This window comes from Geospiza fortis, unplaced genomic scaffold (assembly GCF_000277835.1).
Source record: "Geospiza fortis unplaced genomic scaffold, GeoFor_1.0 scaffold524, whole genome shotgun sequence".
Taxonomy (NCBI): Eukaryota; Metazoa; Chordata; class Aves; order Passeriformes; family Thraupidae; genus Geospiza; species Geospiza fortis.
The window spans coordinates 361,511-376,262 of NW_005054437.1; the positions used below are offsets into that span (position 1 = coordinate 361,511).

The 14,752-nt window shown below is 45.2% G+C and overlaps 1 protein-coding gene across 1 annotated transcript; it reads left to right on the plus strand.

Moving 5' to 3' along the window:
* The first annotated feature begins 923 nt into the window (after nucleotides 1-923).
* Nucleotides 924-11,651, plus strand: TMEM86A (transmembrane protein 86A). The gene is given in 2 exon segments (XM_031062122.1): nucleotides 924-1,242; nucleotides 5,344-11,651. Coding segments are annotated over 2 exon segments (747 nt in total). The 3' UTR covers nucleotides 5,772-11,651.
* The last annotated feature ends 3,101 nt before the right edge of the window (nucleotides 11,652-14,752 follow it).

A 14,752-nucleotide genomic window follows, 5' to 3' on the forward strand; every position in this document is an offset into this window, starting at 1 on the left:
GCAGGTGAACACAATGCATATCACTGTGCAGAGTGGTCTCAGCTAAGTATTTGTCAAGAGCAGACCCAGCTTGTGGAGCCTGTAGCTCTGTGCCCTGCCCCTGCTGTGGTTTTTTTATGAGTAGCCAAGTGCTCGTGCTACATTTTTATGTCTGTATTTACACAGTAGAGTCCTGAGTCAAAACACTTCCTGCAATTACTGTATTATCAGAATATTGCTAGAACAAAGGCACACCAGGTTGATGTTGGTATTAGTCAGCCGAGGAAGTGACATCCTCACCTGGGAGGTTGATGTGTTGGGTTTTGACACTTGTGATGCCAACAGCCAGCTCCAGGCTACAGGGCAGGGGAAAGAATGGGTTACGTGAGAGCCTGTATCCTCAGGGTGATCTGCAACTGGCTAAGCAGGAGGATCTGAGAAGATGGGAGAGAAGATTTGTGCCTTTACTGCCTTGTTTGCTGCTGGGATATATCTGGGCATGCAGTATTTTCACAGCTCCTGGAAAGGTATATTAAAGGGGTTGGTCTAAACACGAGATAGGTGATGAGGAGCACCAGAGGAGTTTGACTAATGGCATAAATATTTTCAATGGAACAAGTAATGACTTCTAAAACTTCCTACAAATTAGGTTGGCCTAAACACAAGATAGGTGACGAGGAGCACCAGAGGAGTTTGACTAACGGCATAAATATTTTCAATGGAACAAGTAAAGAGTTCTAAAACTTCCTCCAAATCTACCACCCAAAGCCCATCCTGCCAACTGAGAAGTGTTTTCAGCAGAGAGGGTCACAAAGATCTATGCAGAGGATCGTGGTCAAGTTCAACCAGCATTTCTTGGGGTAGGAACACTGCCAGCTGACAGTATATGGAAGATCAACTTTCAAAGGGAAGGAGCCAGTTCTGTTAAGAAGTTTATTTCACTGATGCTTCTGATGATCCTATTAATTTCCTGTTTTTTTAATGTTTGTTTTCTTTAGGTGAAGAGTGAAGGCCCTAAACTGGTCCCCTTCTTTAAAGCCACTTGTGTCTATTTTGTCCTCTGGCTGCCAACTTCCAGCCCCTCTTGGTTCAGTGCCCTCATTAAATGTCTGCCCATCTTTTGCCTGTGGGTTTTCCTTCTGGCTCATGGGATTAACTTCTTAGTGTCACACCGGAGTGCCAGCCGCATCCTAGCGGGACTCATATTCTCGGCAGTGGGAGATGCCTTTCTCATCTGGCAGGAGCAAGGCTACTTCATTCATGGTGAGTACAATGTCAGTCCTGAAGGGATGCCACAGTGCCCAGCTGTTACCCTCTTTATTTAGTAATGAGTTGCTGGGCCACATGTTTTGTTTATTCATGTACAGCTTAAGCCCCAGGCGCTGGGAAGCACTCATCCCTTGACTAAAATCCATCATGGTTTGGGGAAGCAAATCATGGATGAGTCTTTCTTTTGAGCTTCTCTTGAGGTTAGAGAGGTAATTGGGTCAGGTTAGGTTTCCTGGCATGTGTCACAGCATCTGGGCTGGCTGGAGTTGAGAAGGTGGTGTGGCAGATTCCCTGGGGAAGAGAAGGAAACGCTTGTGGCACTCGTCAGTTCCCATGAAGCTACAGGAAGTATTTACCTCCCATCCCTCTGCAGGGAGATCTGTCAGCCCTTTGCTGTGGGGATTGGGGATGGAGCTCCTTGGTGGAGAACAGGTGGAGAGAACATTTATGTTTTGATAGACAAGCCCATAGCCTGGGGGAGGCATTAAGTGGATGATAGAAACCAAAGCAGCAGCAATCTTGTCCTACTTGCAGGTTCATCAGTGTGAATCATGCAGCCTGTTGTACAAGACATGTCTGTTTTGCAAAACATTTAAATGATGGTCAATCAAGGACAAACCTTACCACAGTGGTTGGTCTTCTCTACAGAAAGATCCACATCTCTCAGAGCAAAATGAGCTTGGTTTATTTTGCTAGTTTGCAGACTGGAACATAATGATTCAGATTAATCATTTAAAGCCACGTTGAACCTGCCTGCAGCAACTCTCTCCCTAGCCTTGGACTGTCAAAAGAAATCAGCAGCAGTTGAGTTCTTCACTGAACTGACTGGTGGGGTTTCTGAAGTTAATTTAAGCAACACAGGGATTGCACATAACACCCACCATTAAGTGGCTGCTGTAACTGTCCCACTGGAAAGTGTGATGAGAAGAGAGAACTTTCCTGACTTGTGCTGTTGTTAGATCTGAAAGTCAAAGCTTATTTTTTGCCCTGTCTCATGAGGTTAGTATCTAGTTTTATTCTGGGATTCCCACAAGCTCTTTCTTTACAAGAAAGAAGTGTGTGCGGTGCCAGATATGAAAGGCCAAATGCTCTGAATCTGGTTTTAATCCTGCTTCCCAAGGGCTTATCCCCATTCCATTAAAAGTTCATGTAAAAATGTTTACTGATTCTGTTGGGGTTTGGATTAGGCCCTGAGGATTGTATCTATCTGGCTGAGCCTTGGGCACATTGCTGAGGAGTTCCAGCTTTCTTGAGGTGCCATCCCTTCTGTGTTGAGTGCTGATGTTCCCACCAACAGGCCTCCTCCCAACAGGAGTACCTGGCTCAGTTGCCTCAGCCAAACTGGTTTTGCCTCCTGGAGTTGCTCCTTGAGCTATGGCTTGGGAAACATTCAAGGCCCAGTTGTCCTCATGATCATTTTTGTGTGTGGACTCTTCTGCCCCTCTCTATTCCCGTGTAACTGATATATCTGTGAGTTTCCTCTCCAAGTTACTGCTAGAGGAAGGTTAGCCAGTCACAGCAATTCAGCATCTGGTCAATGTGCTTTAATCTGCAAATGAGTTGGGTTTTCAGCCCTAGTTTCACAACTGAGAGGTTTTGCTTTGTGGGTTTAGGCACATTTTTCTTCTTAAGGAGAAGAAAAGCATCTCTTGGAGCATTTTGAAAATCTCAGCCCACTGAGCTGCTACCTTCTGTAGGGAAGTGTTAATATTTGCATTTCAGATATAAGCACATAAAGTGCACTGCTCCATTTCATCTCTCACTTTGTCTGCAAAAAGTATTTTCTCCTATTTAAAATTCATCAGGTTGCTGTTGCTGAAAACTGACAATATTTTTGATGTCATCAGTTGTGAGACCTTGAAGTTTAGGGAGAGAAGAGGAAATACTGGATAAAAATGTATATGCTCTTCAATTCCTGCAGTTTTTGGGCTGAAAAGGGTTGGAAACTGGGCTCATTTGAAAAGCTTTTGAGACAATGAGTTTATAAAAGGACATTTGTTCATTACTTTATAGGGAAGAGAGAGCCTGGGAACCTACTCCTGGCACCCTTGACTCTTTTTTCATTTTTGCTGTTTCAGTCCACTAATAACACACTGTTTTCTAACTACTCTTACTGCATGTAGAAGATACTTTACAGTGTTAATATCCACCTCCTTTGACACTGCCTCCTTTGTAGGCACTTAGAAACAATTTATGCATTTGGTGAAGAAGACAGAGGAAACTCAGAGGAAGAAAGTGGGAGAAAAGGGCTGATCTCCCTGATGTGGTTGAGAGGACCAAGCTAAAGGCTGAGAAATACAAGAGAAGTGCACCCCCTTCCCTGTGTAGCCATCACAGGTTTCTCTAGTTCCTGGCTTGATTTGTGGGTGTTGAATGAGTAAACCTGGGAGCTGACTCCCTTGTTTGTGCCCAGCCTCACCACCTATCACGAAACTCCTCCTGCCTTTCCAGGCTCTTTGCCTGCTGCATCCTGTTGTCTCCTCCTCCTCCTCCTCCTCCTCCTCGCTGCCAGATGCCTGCATGAAAGACAACACAGTTCCCTGTCGCAGAATGCTCCATATAATGCCACTGAAGGAAAAAAACATTGCTCACTGCTAGGACGACACATCCTTCTCCTTACCACCTCCCTGGGCTCTAATCTTTCCTGCACTATAACTCTATGAAAAGTTCTTGTCCTAAATCCCTTCTCAGTTCCTTCAGTGTTCTGTCAATGAGGTGCAATAGCTCTGTGAAACATCAGCTTCTCATTATCCTCTTTTGTGCTTCTCTTCTTTCCCCTTCACACTATCCATTTTCTCTAGCCTCACCCTGCAAAACAGATCCCACCGGCCCCCTCCTTCCTGTGGATTTCTTTCTCATCCCACCATGGCTGAGCTCTCAGTGGGTGTCTGATCTGGTCTTTCCCAAAGGCAGGGAGACACTTCCACTTCTTCCTTGAGCTGCCTCAACACAAGAGTAGTAGGATGAAGCAACGTCTGCCGGCTGCAGGTTTTTGTGACTGCCTTTTACACCAGAGCATCACGTGTTAAATGTGAACAATTGTCCTGCTGGAGGATTCAGTTTCCCAGATCCTTTTCTCCATTTCATGCTTTAGAGTTGCATGAAAACTTCCAGCTCCTCTAATAACTTAACTCCTCTAATATCCCTGTCAAGATAAAGCAGGAGAGCCTGCAGCTGCACCATGTGTGGGTCTGGGAACCAGAAGACCCAAGGAGCTGGGCTCTGTTTGTGGCCCATTATCTACAGTTGTCATGACAGCTTGGAGGCAGCAGCTGTGCCAACACATTGGGATATATTTTTATCAAATGGATTAGTGGCAAGTTAATAACATATGGGCAGCACCTTCCAACACCCACATCTGGCATTTCTCAGTGGTGTTGCACTTCAAAGGAAAGCCGGCATTTTATTTTCCCTGACTGATTCCTGGTAAGGTTCATCTGAATCTTCCAAATAGCCATAAAATTGTTGGCAGATCACATTGGTGCAGTCCCTGAAATATGCCAGCCGCTTCTTTCCAGCTTAGGTTTCTCCCAGCTATGGGCAGAGATGGAGAAGCAGCCAGATTTAGTCGTCAAGTGCCTTTGGGTTTGCGGCTAAATACGGGCAAGCTTTGTGTCAGGATTCAGAGGGATTAGTGTCTTTTGTCACATTTTCTTCCTACACTGGTGTGGTTCCAGTCTTCTTGTTCTTCATGTGACCTATGAGCAAAACACTATGGATAGTTAGAGGGGGTGGTTTTTGGTCTACCTTGCTCCCAACCTTTCACCCAAAGCAGGGGAAGAGGAACTACCTGAAAAACAAGATCAATTCATTCTCCAGCAGCTTAGTTCCACCCAGCTTCTCAGCAGAAAGGCTTTTGTCACAGCAGAACTGTACTTGGCTGCAGCTGTAATTGTGCTGGGGCTTTTTTTTAGTTTGGAGGCTTGGTGCTATCTCCCATGCACAGATTTTTATAATAAAATGGTCCCAAGTGGTCAGTATGGTTGTCACTGCTAGTGTTACTGGTAGGTAACACTGCAAGGAATATTTTCTTCTGCTACTACCTACCAGTCACTGAGGAAAGGTCCCACTTTCTGTGTCAATGCCTCTTTCCAGGTCTGCTGATGTTCGGCATCACACACATCCTGTACTCGTCAGCCTTTGGCATGAAGCCTTTGGACCTCAAAGCCGGCTTGCTGATGGGTGTCGTTTCCAGTTCCTGCTATGCCTTCCTGTACTCCTACCTCTCGGGCCCCTTCACCTACCTGGTGGCCGTCTACATCGCCCTCATCGGCTTCATGGGCTGGCGGGCGGTGGCGGGCGTGCAGCTCTGCAACGACCTGTGGACATGGACCAAGCTGTCGGCCTGCGTGGGCGCCATGCTCTTCATGGTGTCGGACCTGACCATCGCGCTCAATGAGTTCTGCTTCCCCGTGCCCTACTCGCGCTTCATCATCATGGCCACCTACTACGCGGCCCAGATGCTGATCGCGCTCTCGGCCGTGGAGACCAGGGATGAGGAGGACTTCAGGAAGAGGAGTTAGGTGGAGTGCCAGCAGTCTGTGAACACGTGGGTTATATCTCAGGTGCTGTAGCTGCATTCACCCCTGAGAGAGATCTCCATTTCTCTAGGCACACTGGTGATATTGATTTTGCTTCTTTGAAGCATTACCTTTGGGAATTACATTTTTTTTGTTGGCTTTCTCTGAATACAGCTTACTTCAGTGTGGAGTCCACATCAGAAAGCTTAGACTGTCCCTGCAGTAGTTACTCATTCAACTTTTCCTCCTTGGAAGTGCTGTACTACTGCATTTTACTTGTTAGTCTTGAAATTGATGCTGAATGTCTGGGAAGAGGAGGGCTGGTGGAAAGGAGGTTTGGCCATGCACTGTGCTAAAAGGCTTGCTCTTGACTGTAGGCAGACAGGCACAGATCTCTGCTAAAGTCATGGGTAAAAATTAATTTAACCAATGTTTGTCTCTTTTTGTGCATTGCAGTATGCAAACTGGAGCTATTCCTCTACTGAAAGGAAGCTTGGAGGGAGAATAAAAAGAGCATATCCAGCTGTGAGCTGAGCTCTGGAGTCAATGGCAGTATGTGGGGCAGTAGCCAGCAGAGCCAGCATGAAAGCAGAACCCCAAGCTGAGGGCACAGAGTGAGAGGTGTGCTGGCAGTGCTGTGTGCTTTGATTGCAGTGCTCACTGCTCCAGGGCAGGTCTCTAGGTGCAGGTCAGCATTGCTGCCTGTGGCAGAGCTGTGGAGAGCAGGAGTTTGGTGGGATTTCAGGGACATCTCAGTGTTCTCCCTCTCCACGTGCACATAGCTACACAGTGCCTGCAGCCACCAGTGAGATGTAATGGGCACATGAGGAACTTTGATTGTTAAAGCAGAACATACTCATTGTCTTAGTGTATGTCCTAATTATCGTTAGCATGGCAGACAGGCATCTAATCTTTATGTCTTTTTCTCCAACGTCCTAACAAGTAATATTCCATGTACTCATTAAGTTTTAGTAGCACTTCCAGTAGTACTTTTAGTACTGCTGCCTGCAGTATCTTAAATCTTTGTGTGAGCATTTCCTGTGATCAAGGCCCTGATTTTGGATGTAGATTGCCATGTTTTGCCAGCTGGTGGAAAAGGATCCTCTTTGCACCACTTCTTTTTTTGTCAGAAAGCCCCTTTTCAGCAGAGCTTCCTGAAAAGCAGTGTCCTTTGTGTTCAACACGCCTGCCACTTCCTTCTCAAACTCACATGAACTCACATAGAACCTTGCTAGCTTTTCCCTTGTGTTAAGAGGTGCTGAGTGGGTCTCCTGCTCCTCTCCAGCCTTACCTGGTGTGCCTGGCAGGGAATAGGCATTGCCTCCCCACGACTTCTCCATCAGAGCAAATGCAGCCAGTATTACAGAAATCTGGGTTAACATCCTGACCCCGTGGGGGCATCTGCTGCTTTTCAGACAGGGATCAGAAAGGTCAGCTGCATTATGGATAGGGAAAGCACTGTAGGTAGCAGAGCCCCGTGTAATCCCTTCCCTTTAATGCTGTTATGTAATACTGTCAGTATTCATTCACTGGCACATGGGGGCCTGCCTGGAGTAAACAGCTAAGGGAATTCAGAGCCATACACCATTTTCATTCATCAGCATTGCTTATCTCCTGGCCACAGATTGAACCCTGCAGTGTAGCTCTCTGCAGATGTCACCTGCTGTTGCTCAGCTTGGCTGTTTGCAAATCTCCTCCAGCAAAAAAGTGACCCAGCTGAGAGGAAGTCTAAGCATTTGGGGCGAACCCCACCATCCTCCCAGCATGTGAGCAAACAGCACACTGCCGTCTTTGAATCCCAGCTCCTTGGCACGGGTCAGCACACTCAGTCCTTAGCTGGCAGTTCTTCAGAGGAGCTCCCCCACATCCTGAGCTTCCCTTTGCTTTGAGGGAAATGCTTGTGTGATAAAGTAAGCTTTATTTAAAAGTCTTGAGTTTTGATTCTCTTTTCTCCCTCTCTAGAAACAAGTAGTCTTGAACTGCCTGAAAATAGCTGAGTTGCTTTTCTGTGTGCTTTTTCTTCTTGGCTGGCTTTGCTGTCCTGCTGTACCATTAGCCACTGAATACCTGCAGAAAAGAGTCTTGACGTGTTATTAGGAGGCCTCTCCTCTCCACTGGCCATCAGAGGTGCAGTTTCTGGTGGCAGAGGTCTCTGGGTGGGACAGCAGAAACTTGTGCAGCCCAAGTGGGCTGTTGTTCCCTTGCTGTCCTGGAACAGGTCACCTGGAGTGGCCTGGCTGGGACACATTGGCCAGTCACACTGGCTCCATCTCGCTGCTGCAACAGCTTCAGCCTTCCCAGGAACATGAGGCAGAGCCCTCAGCATACAAAGGAGAGTCCTGGTTGGCTTGGAGGTTTGCTGGCAAAGGCTCTTAATCTTCAAAATCTCTCTCTGGCTCTGTATTCCACTTTCTAATCCATATTACTTGAATGAGACCATTTTCCTGGAGGCTCTTTCCTGCTGGGAAGAGACCAGCTGCTGTGGACTGTGATCTGACACAATTTTGAGATGCCTAAATCCTGAGAAGCACTAAGCAGTTGCTGGCAGTCTGTTAAATAACTTTTCCTGGGATTAAAACTGTTCCCTCAACCCCAGTGAGGGCAATCTTCACTTTGAAATAGAGCAAAAAAAAGAGTGGTGTTCATATGTGACAAATGGTTTTACTGTCTGTGGGGCTGCCTTTGTGTACCCTCCTTTTGGCTCTTTGCACTGTAAAACTGAGGATCAGTCCATTCTTCTCCTTTTCAGGAGTACAGTCCTTGAGAAGCACCCAGTCTTTGGCCCAGGAACATTGCAGAGAGAATAAAGCCTTCCAGGTGGTGTAGTGTTCCTGGCCCCAGCAGCAGCAGCTCCTTTTGTTGCTAAGCACAGAGGCTTTCTTTTCACACTGCAAACCCTGTCTGTGGCCACTTGAGCCTACACACGTGGTTTGGTTACTTTCTGTAGTTATCAGCCTCTTGGAGGTCCTTTGGCTCTTTAATTGGACATATAAAAGATGCAGCATGTTTACTTCAGCCTCTTTCTGTAGGCAGATCCTTCAGCACAGAACTCCCAGGGTCAGTCAGAGAAGCAGTGCTAATTGCAGCTTGTTTGTAAGTGCTGGTAATGCTGTGTCACAGGGTGATGCTCATGTAGAAATGGCATGTCAAGAAGAACAAAGCCAGAGGATTTTAACTATAAGCTTTACTCTTACTCTGTGCTGGATACCTGGCTTCTTACTCCTCCCTATTGAGGCATCTGTAAGACTGGTTGGTTTCAGGATTACTCTAACATGGCTTTTGAGCAGTTTGCTTGAAGGTTTCACGTTGTCATCAGTGGAGGCAATTTATATATATTTTTACAGAAGTTTTATAAAATTCCCAGGAGGAACTTGGCAGCTTTTCGTGGCTCTTCAAAGTTTTCCAGACTTGTAGTTTGACACTAGCACCTGCATTTTCATCTTGCTGTCATGGTATTTTGGGAGCTGTTCTGGAAGAAGCAGATCAAAGCAAACAGCAACTGTAGATCTCAGTGGCAGGTGCCTCTTTCTCTTTGCTTGGTTTCTGAATACAGACAGGGGGTCTTTTAAGCAGAGGCATCATAACTGTGTTCTTGGAAGAGGATGGGAAGTTGCTGACTTCTCATGACAGAAATCCTCCTGCCTTTTATCCATGTTCACTCCTTTTGTGGCCTTAGGTGAGTCACTTAAATTTTCTGGGGCCAGGAGGACATGTGGTGTATGAGGACCAGTGCAATGTCAAGTTATCCCAGCAGGGAACCAGGCCCTCACCCCCGTTCTAAAATGGAGATATTGCCCCTTACCTACCTCACAAGGATATCGTGAGGATTGATGCTCATACAGCACTTTGAAGATGTCAAGTGCTGTGTAAGTCACAAGTATTATCCAGCTTTAATGTTAAAATTGCTTTTAGGGATCTGCAGGACTTCTCTTAAAACATGGAATGTGTGACTGCCTTTTCAAATTGCATCAGATAGGAAAAAATTGCAAAATATTTATTCATGCTGGTTAACAGGATGGGCTCAGCTCACTTGAACTCTGAGGGAGGTTTAGCTTAAAAATCTGAACTCTCTAATTTCAGTTTTACAGATGATTTTTAGTTCTTCTAAAAGCCTTGACCAAATTCTTAGCTCTGAACCTTGCATCTAACTTTTGCAGTCTGGTCTTGTCCCTCACTGTTAGCTAGAGTAAATATAATCCAGCCAAAACAGAGTGCCTCACAGTCTGCTGTGGCTTTTGAAAAAGCTGGAACAGAAAATGAAGTAATTCTGTTCAACCTTCAGTCTGCAGAAGGTCAGCTGGGTTTTATGAGACAGCTTTCAAAGGGATGTTTAATTTCTCTAAGTTTCACTGGCTTTAAAATCAGCAGAGAGAGAAAGCCTTGATGGAATCAATAAGGTCAGCACATCCTTCTTGGATTCATTTCTTTCATCCAAATGAAGGAAGCAGTGGGTTTTGTAGCAAAGGAAGTGCTTGTACCACCAGTCCCTTGGCCCAGAACAAAAGTTGATCTAGAAATACAGCTCTCAACCATCACCGTGTTCTCACCGTGTTCTCAACTAGGATAAAAATGCCACTGTTCACTGATCTAAATCTGGACCACAGCTAGAAACTACCTAGTTTTTGTAGCACTAGCTGCTGTACAAACACAAATGAAAGCAAGGAATTACACACCAAGGAATGTGAGCTGTGTACTTGTGAAATGGACCATTATTTTGAAGCAGCTGCAGTAAAATCTTAATATGAACTCAGAAGCAAACACAATGCAAATTTTTATGGTTTCTTTAAAATATTTGATGGGTTTTCATTTTCTTAGTTTGGAGAAAATTTTCTTAATGTTATTTTATTTTTGCTCTTACTGTAAAGAATAAAAATATACAACTCTAGACAGACTACAAATGGAAAAAAAGTGGGCATTTGGCAGGAATGGCAAAACTTCTGTGGTCTGTATTGTTTCTGTGGTGACACTGTGCTGCTGTCGGATGAGCTTACTGGAGTGGTGTGATGGCTCAAAAGTGAGGCTGAAGCACAAGGTGCAGGTGTTGAGCCACCAAGACTTCAGTGGGAGCATGACTGGGCCAATTTGGATCAGTCAAAAGACAGAGCATAAGGAAATAAAAGACACCTTTTCCTGACAGAAGCAAGAAACCAAAACCAGCCCATTGGGCGATGGTGCTGAATCACTACAAACATTTTTGTCTAGACCCTGCTGGTGCAGGTTCCTGCTGGACCAAGCCTTGCTCCTAATTCAGCTGGGCAGGCTTGCTCCAAGCCTATGGTGCTGGGGCAGGGTCAGGCCAGCAGAACCTGAAGCTTTGTTAAATAAAACTGAAAAACCAGAAAGCAACAACAAAAACAAGAATAAAACCCCAAAACCACAAAAAAAAAAAAAAAACAAAAAAAAAAACCACAAAACAACAAACAAAGAAACAAACAAAACAAAAAAAAACCAAACCAAAACCAAACAAGGAAGGAGAAAGCAAATGCCACCAGGTAAGTGGCAGTTCTGCCTGCCTGAGAATGCAGAGTGGCTGGTCTGCCCTGAACACTAATCTCTATGTCTTGGACCCGTGTGAGTCTCTTGCTCCAGCCCCTCTCCCACACATTCCAGGCAGAGTGTACTGAAAATGTGACTGAAGCAGCTGCTCTCCTCTGGGGAGCCAAGCACTTTGCCATGTTTGAAAGTCTCTAGCACTTACTTTCTTTACTGTGATTGTAAAGGTCACCACATGCAGTACAGCCACTTGATCTGGGATCTTTTCTTAACACATTTTTATGCTGATTTTACTATTCTTTGTTTGGAATGTAATTTTTTTTCTAATTTCTTCTGTGTGTAACAGCAATTAAAAATATTAATTTACTCGGTATTTTTACTGTGCAGATACAACGTCTCCTTGCTCATTTTCTGTTTCTGTCACTGGTTCAGCACAGAATTTGAGGCCCCTCTGTGCCGGGCAGCTTTGTGCCCCTGTTACACCCTCCAGCATAGTTTGTGCTGGAGCAGCTCAGCACCCCACTAAAGCTCACTAGTCACAGTCAGCCACAGCATTCCTACCTGGGAACCCTGGAAAACACCCACGTGCACCCTACAGAGCACATCCAACACAAACCAACCAGGCACTGGGATGGTGTTACACCACATCCTGGCTGCCCTGGCGTGCCAGTCTCAGGAGCAAGCTTGGCCCTTGGTGCTCCAGCCATTCCCACAGACAGTGGCCATTTGTCCACACTTCCAGGGAGAAGGGAGCTTGCAGCACAGGGCTGCTCCAGGAAGACTGCTCACTGCCAGCAATTCCCAGACTAATGGCCTAATCTCTCTCGCCCCTCGCCCCAGGAAACATTTCCAGGAGGAAAGGAGTAGAGTAGTCTGCATACTTTTTTCTGGTTGGGGATCTGATGCCAGCTTCTTCAGCTGTTTGATGCAGTGGCACAGATATTTTGTTTCATTAATCCTGAGCCAGGCCATCTGTCACCAGTGGAACAGGTTCCAAGGATTTATAGCATAGAAACCCAGTGGGTCTAAGTGCTCCCAGTCAGTTAAATGGATCTGCTTGCAGGCTTAATGGAGACTCCTTCATACTCCCCTTCCTGATGTGAGAACTAATCAGTACCAGACAGAAATAAAACTAAATTATTTTCAAGGCAGCCTAAAGGGGTTAAGAGGAGGCAAAAGGGAGTGATTCTCTCCTCTTCCTTTTATTTTGTCTTTTACAATTCCTTTCAAAATCTTAGAGGCCTGCTGGGAGGAGCATCCTGTTTCCTCATACCTCCTTCCTAGCTCCAGCTGGAACAAAAGTGATACAATATTCTCAGACTGAGTGTGTCTGGGTCGCTGGCCACTGCTGTATTTTCATTCCAGAACTGGCTCCTGGAAGATTTCAGTCTACATTAAAAGAACCAGCACCAATGTATATTTGTATTGATCTACCTGTCAGCCTGTTCAGTGGTTCAGATTTTCTGTAATCCCTTATCTAGGCATGGCCACAACAGTGAAGTTCCTGCACTTTCTGTGGCCAGCTCTTTTACAAAGTGACTCCTCATATGCAAAGCTGTATTTACTTGGTATTGCAAGGATTGAAGTGTTTCAGATTTATTGCTTACTCTGTGTTTACATGCAATCTCACATAAAGAAGCCTAAAATATCACAGAGCTCCTGCTGGGCAATCTGGAGAAAAGGAGGCAGAATCCAAGTCTATTCTTGAACTTGAAAGCAGGATTCTCTCCAATCTTTGGCTCCTTTTATTACCATTAAGATAGCAGAGGGTATTAGAAATACCACCTTTAACATCCTACTGTACAAAATCACTTAGAGGGCAGGAAGATGGAAACAATGGAAGTGCCCCTGCTGAGCAGAAGCCCCACTCTACCACCTGGTCTAACTGACCTTCAGAGAAGCCAAGGGCAGCTGCATTTTGAGCCACATGAAGGCAAACTACACAGCCACAACAATGCTGTTCTGCCTGCCAGACCAGGCACAGCTAGTTCCACTAATTATATCTTATGTTTCAACTTCTGCAAATTTCCTGTCCCTGTGTCCATCTTTTTCTAAAGAAAAGGACTAAGTGCCATAATTAGTGCAGTCAACCCTATGTTTTGAGTGCAAGTCTCATAGCGTTATGGATAAAAAGCTTTATAGAATTTTAAATGTTTTAAAGCTCTACAAGGCTTTCCACTGTATAAAGGAAAAAGTCTGGTCACAGTTTTTGTAGGAAGTGACAGTTCAGATTTAGGGAGTTCTCATTTTCACTCCCATTTCCCCTTGTTCACTTCAGCACTGTTCTGAATAATTTACTTTGGGTCTAACAGTCTTTGTGTTCTTTGCAACCTGCCCCCTCCCAGCCTGAGGAAAATTCATTATATTCACCTTTTCTGAGCTACAAGAGTGGCAGAGCTGCTGCTGTGTTTCACTGAGGTGGTGCCATGTCCTATTTGTTTTTGTAAATATTATGAAAGGGCTAAAACTGAAAAACATGGCTAAGCAGAAGAGTGCAATTAAAGAAGAGAAATAGAAGAGTACATAAGTATTGGGTTTGTGTGGCAAGGCTTTGGTGGCAGGAGGGGACTGCAGGGGTGGCTTCTGTCAGAGGCTGCTGGAAGCTTCCCCTGTGGCCAGGAGCAGCAATGGGTCCCAGTGCCTCTGTGTCAACACTATTGAGAAGGGGAAGAACACTGCAACAGCAACTGCAGCTAAAGAGGGGAGTGAGAATATGTGACAGCAGAGGAGAGAGGGAGAAAGATGAGGCATGATGAACTGACCACAGACCCCATTCCCCATCCACCTGCACCAGTGGGTAAAGGAAGTAAAGAATTCTGAAATAAAGCTAAGCCCAGCAAGAAGGGAGGAGTAGGAGAAAGATGTTTTAAAATTTAGCAGTTTATTTTCCTTACACTATTCTGATTTGATTGGTAATAAATTAAATTCCCCAAGCTGAGTGTGTTTTGCCTGTGACAGGAATTGGTGAGTGATCTCCCTATCCTTACCATGCTTCAAAAGCCTTTTGTTAAATTTTCTCTCTCCTGTCCAGCTGTGGGAGGGTAGTGATAAAATGTCTTTGGTCTGCACCAGATGTCCAGCTGGGGTAAACACACCACAATATATTAAGAGGAATTGAGATAGAGGTTTAGTCCCTGTGGAATCAACACAGAAATCAGCTACTCTTCACAGTTACTCAAATCAGCAGATTTGCTCAGCCCTTAGATCAGTCCTTACTCCTTTCCCATAGGACAGCCTGTCAGCAGGTATAGACCACTGAAAGTCTCTGAAAAATGTCCCTAAAGAGAATCTTTTAAGTCCTGGTCTGAATGGGCTCATTTCCTAATGAAGAGTGCTTGTTTCCACATGAGGCATGATGCCCTCCAGCCTACAGTGCCCAACTCCAGGCAGTAACTACCTCTCTTCCAGAACGAAACTTATCAAAAATGTAGTTCCTAAAATAATAAAAACAAATCTTCAGTGAAGCTGGATTTGACAGGAATGACTTATCT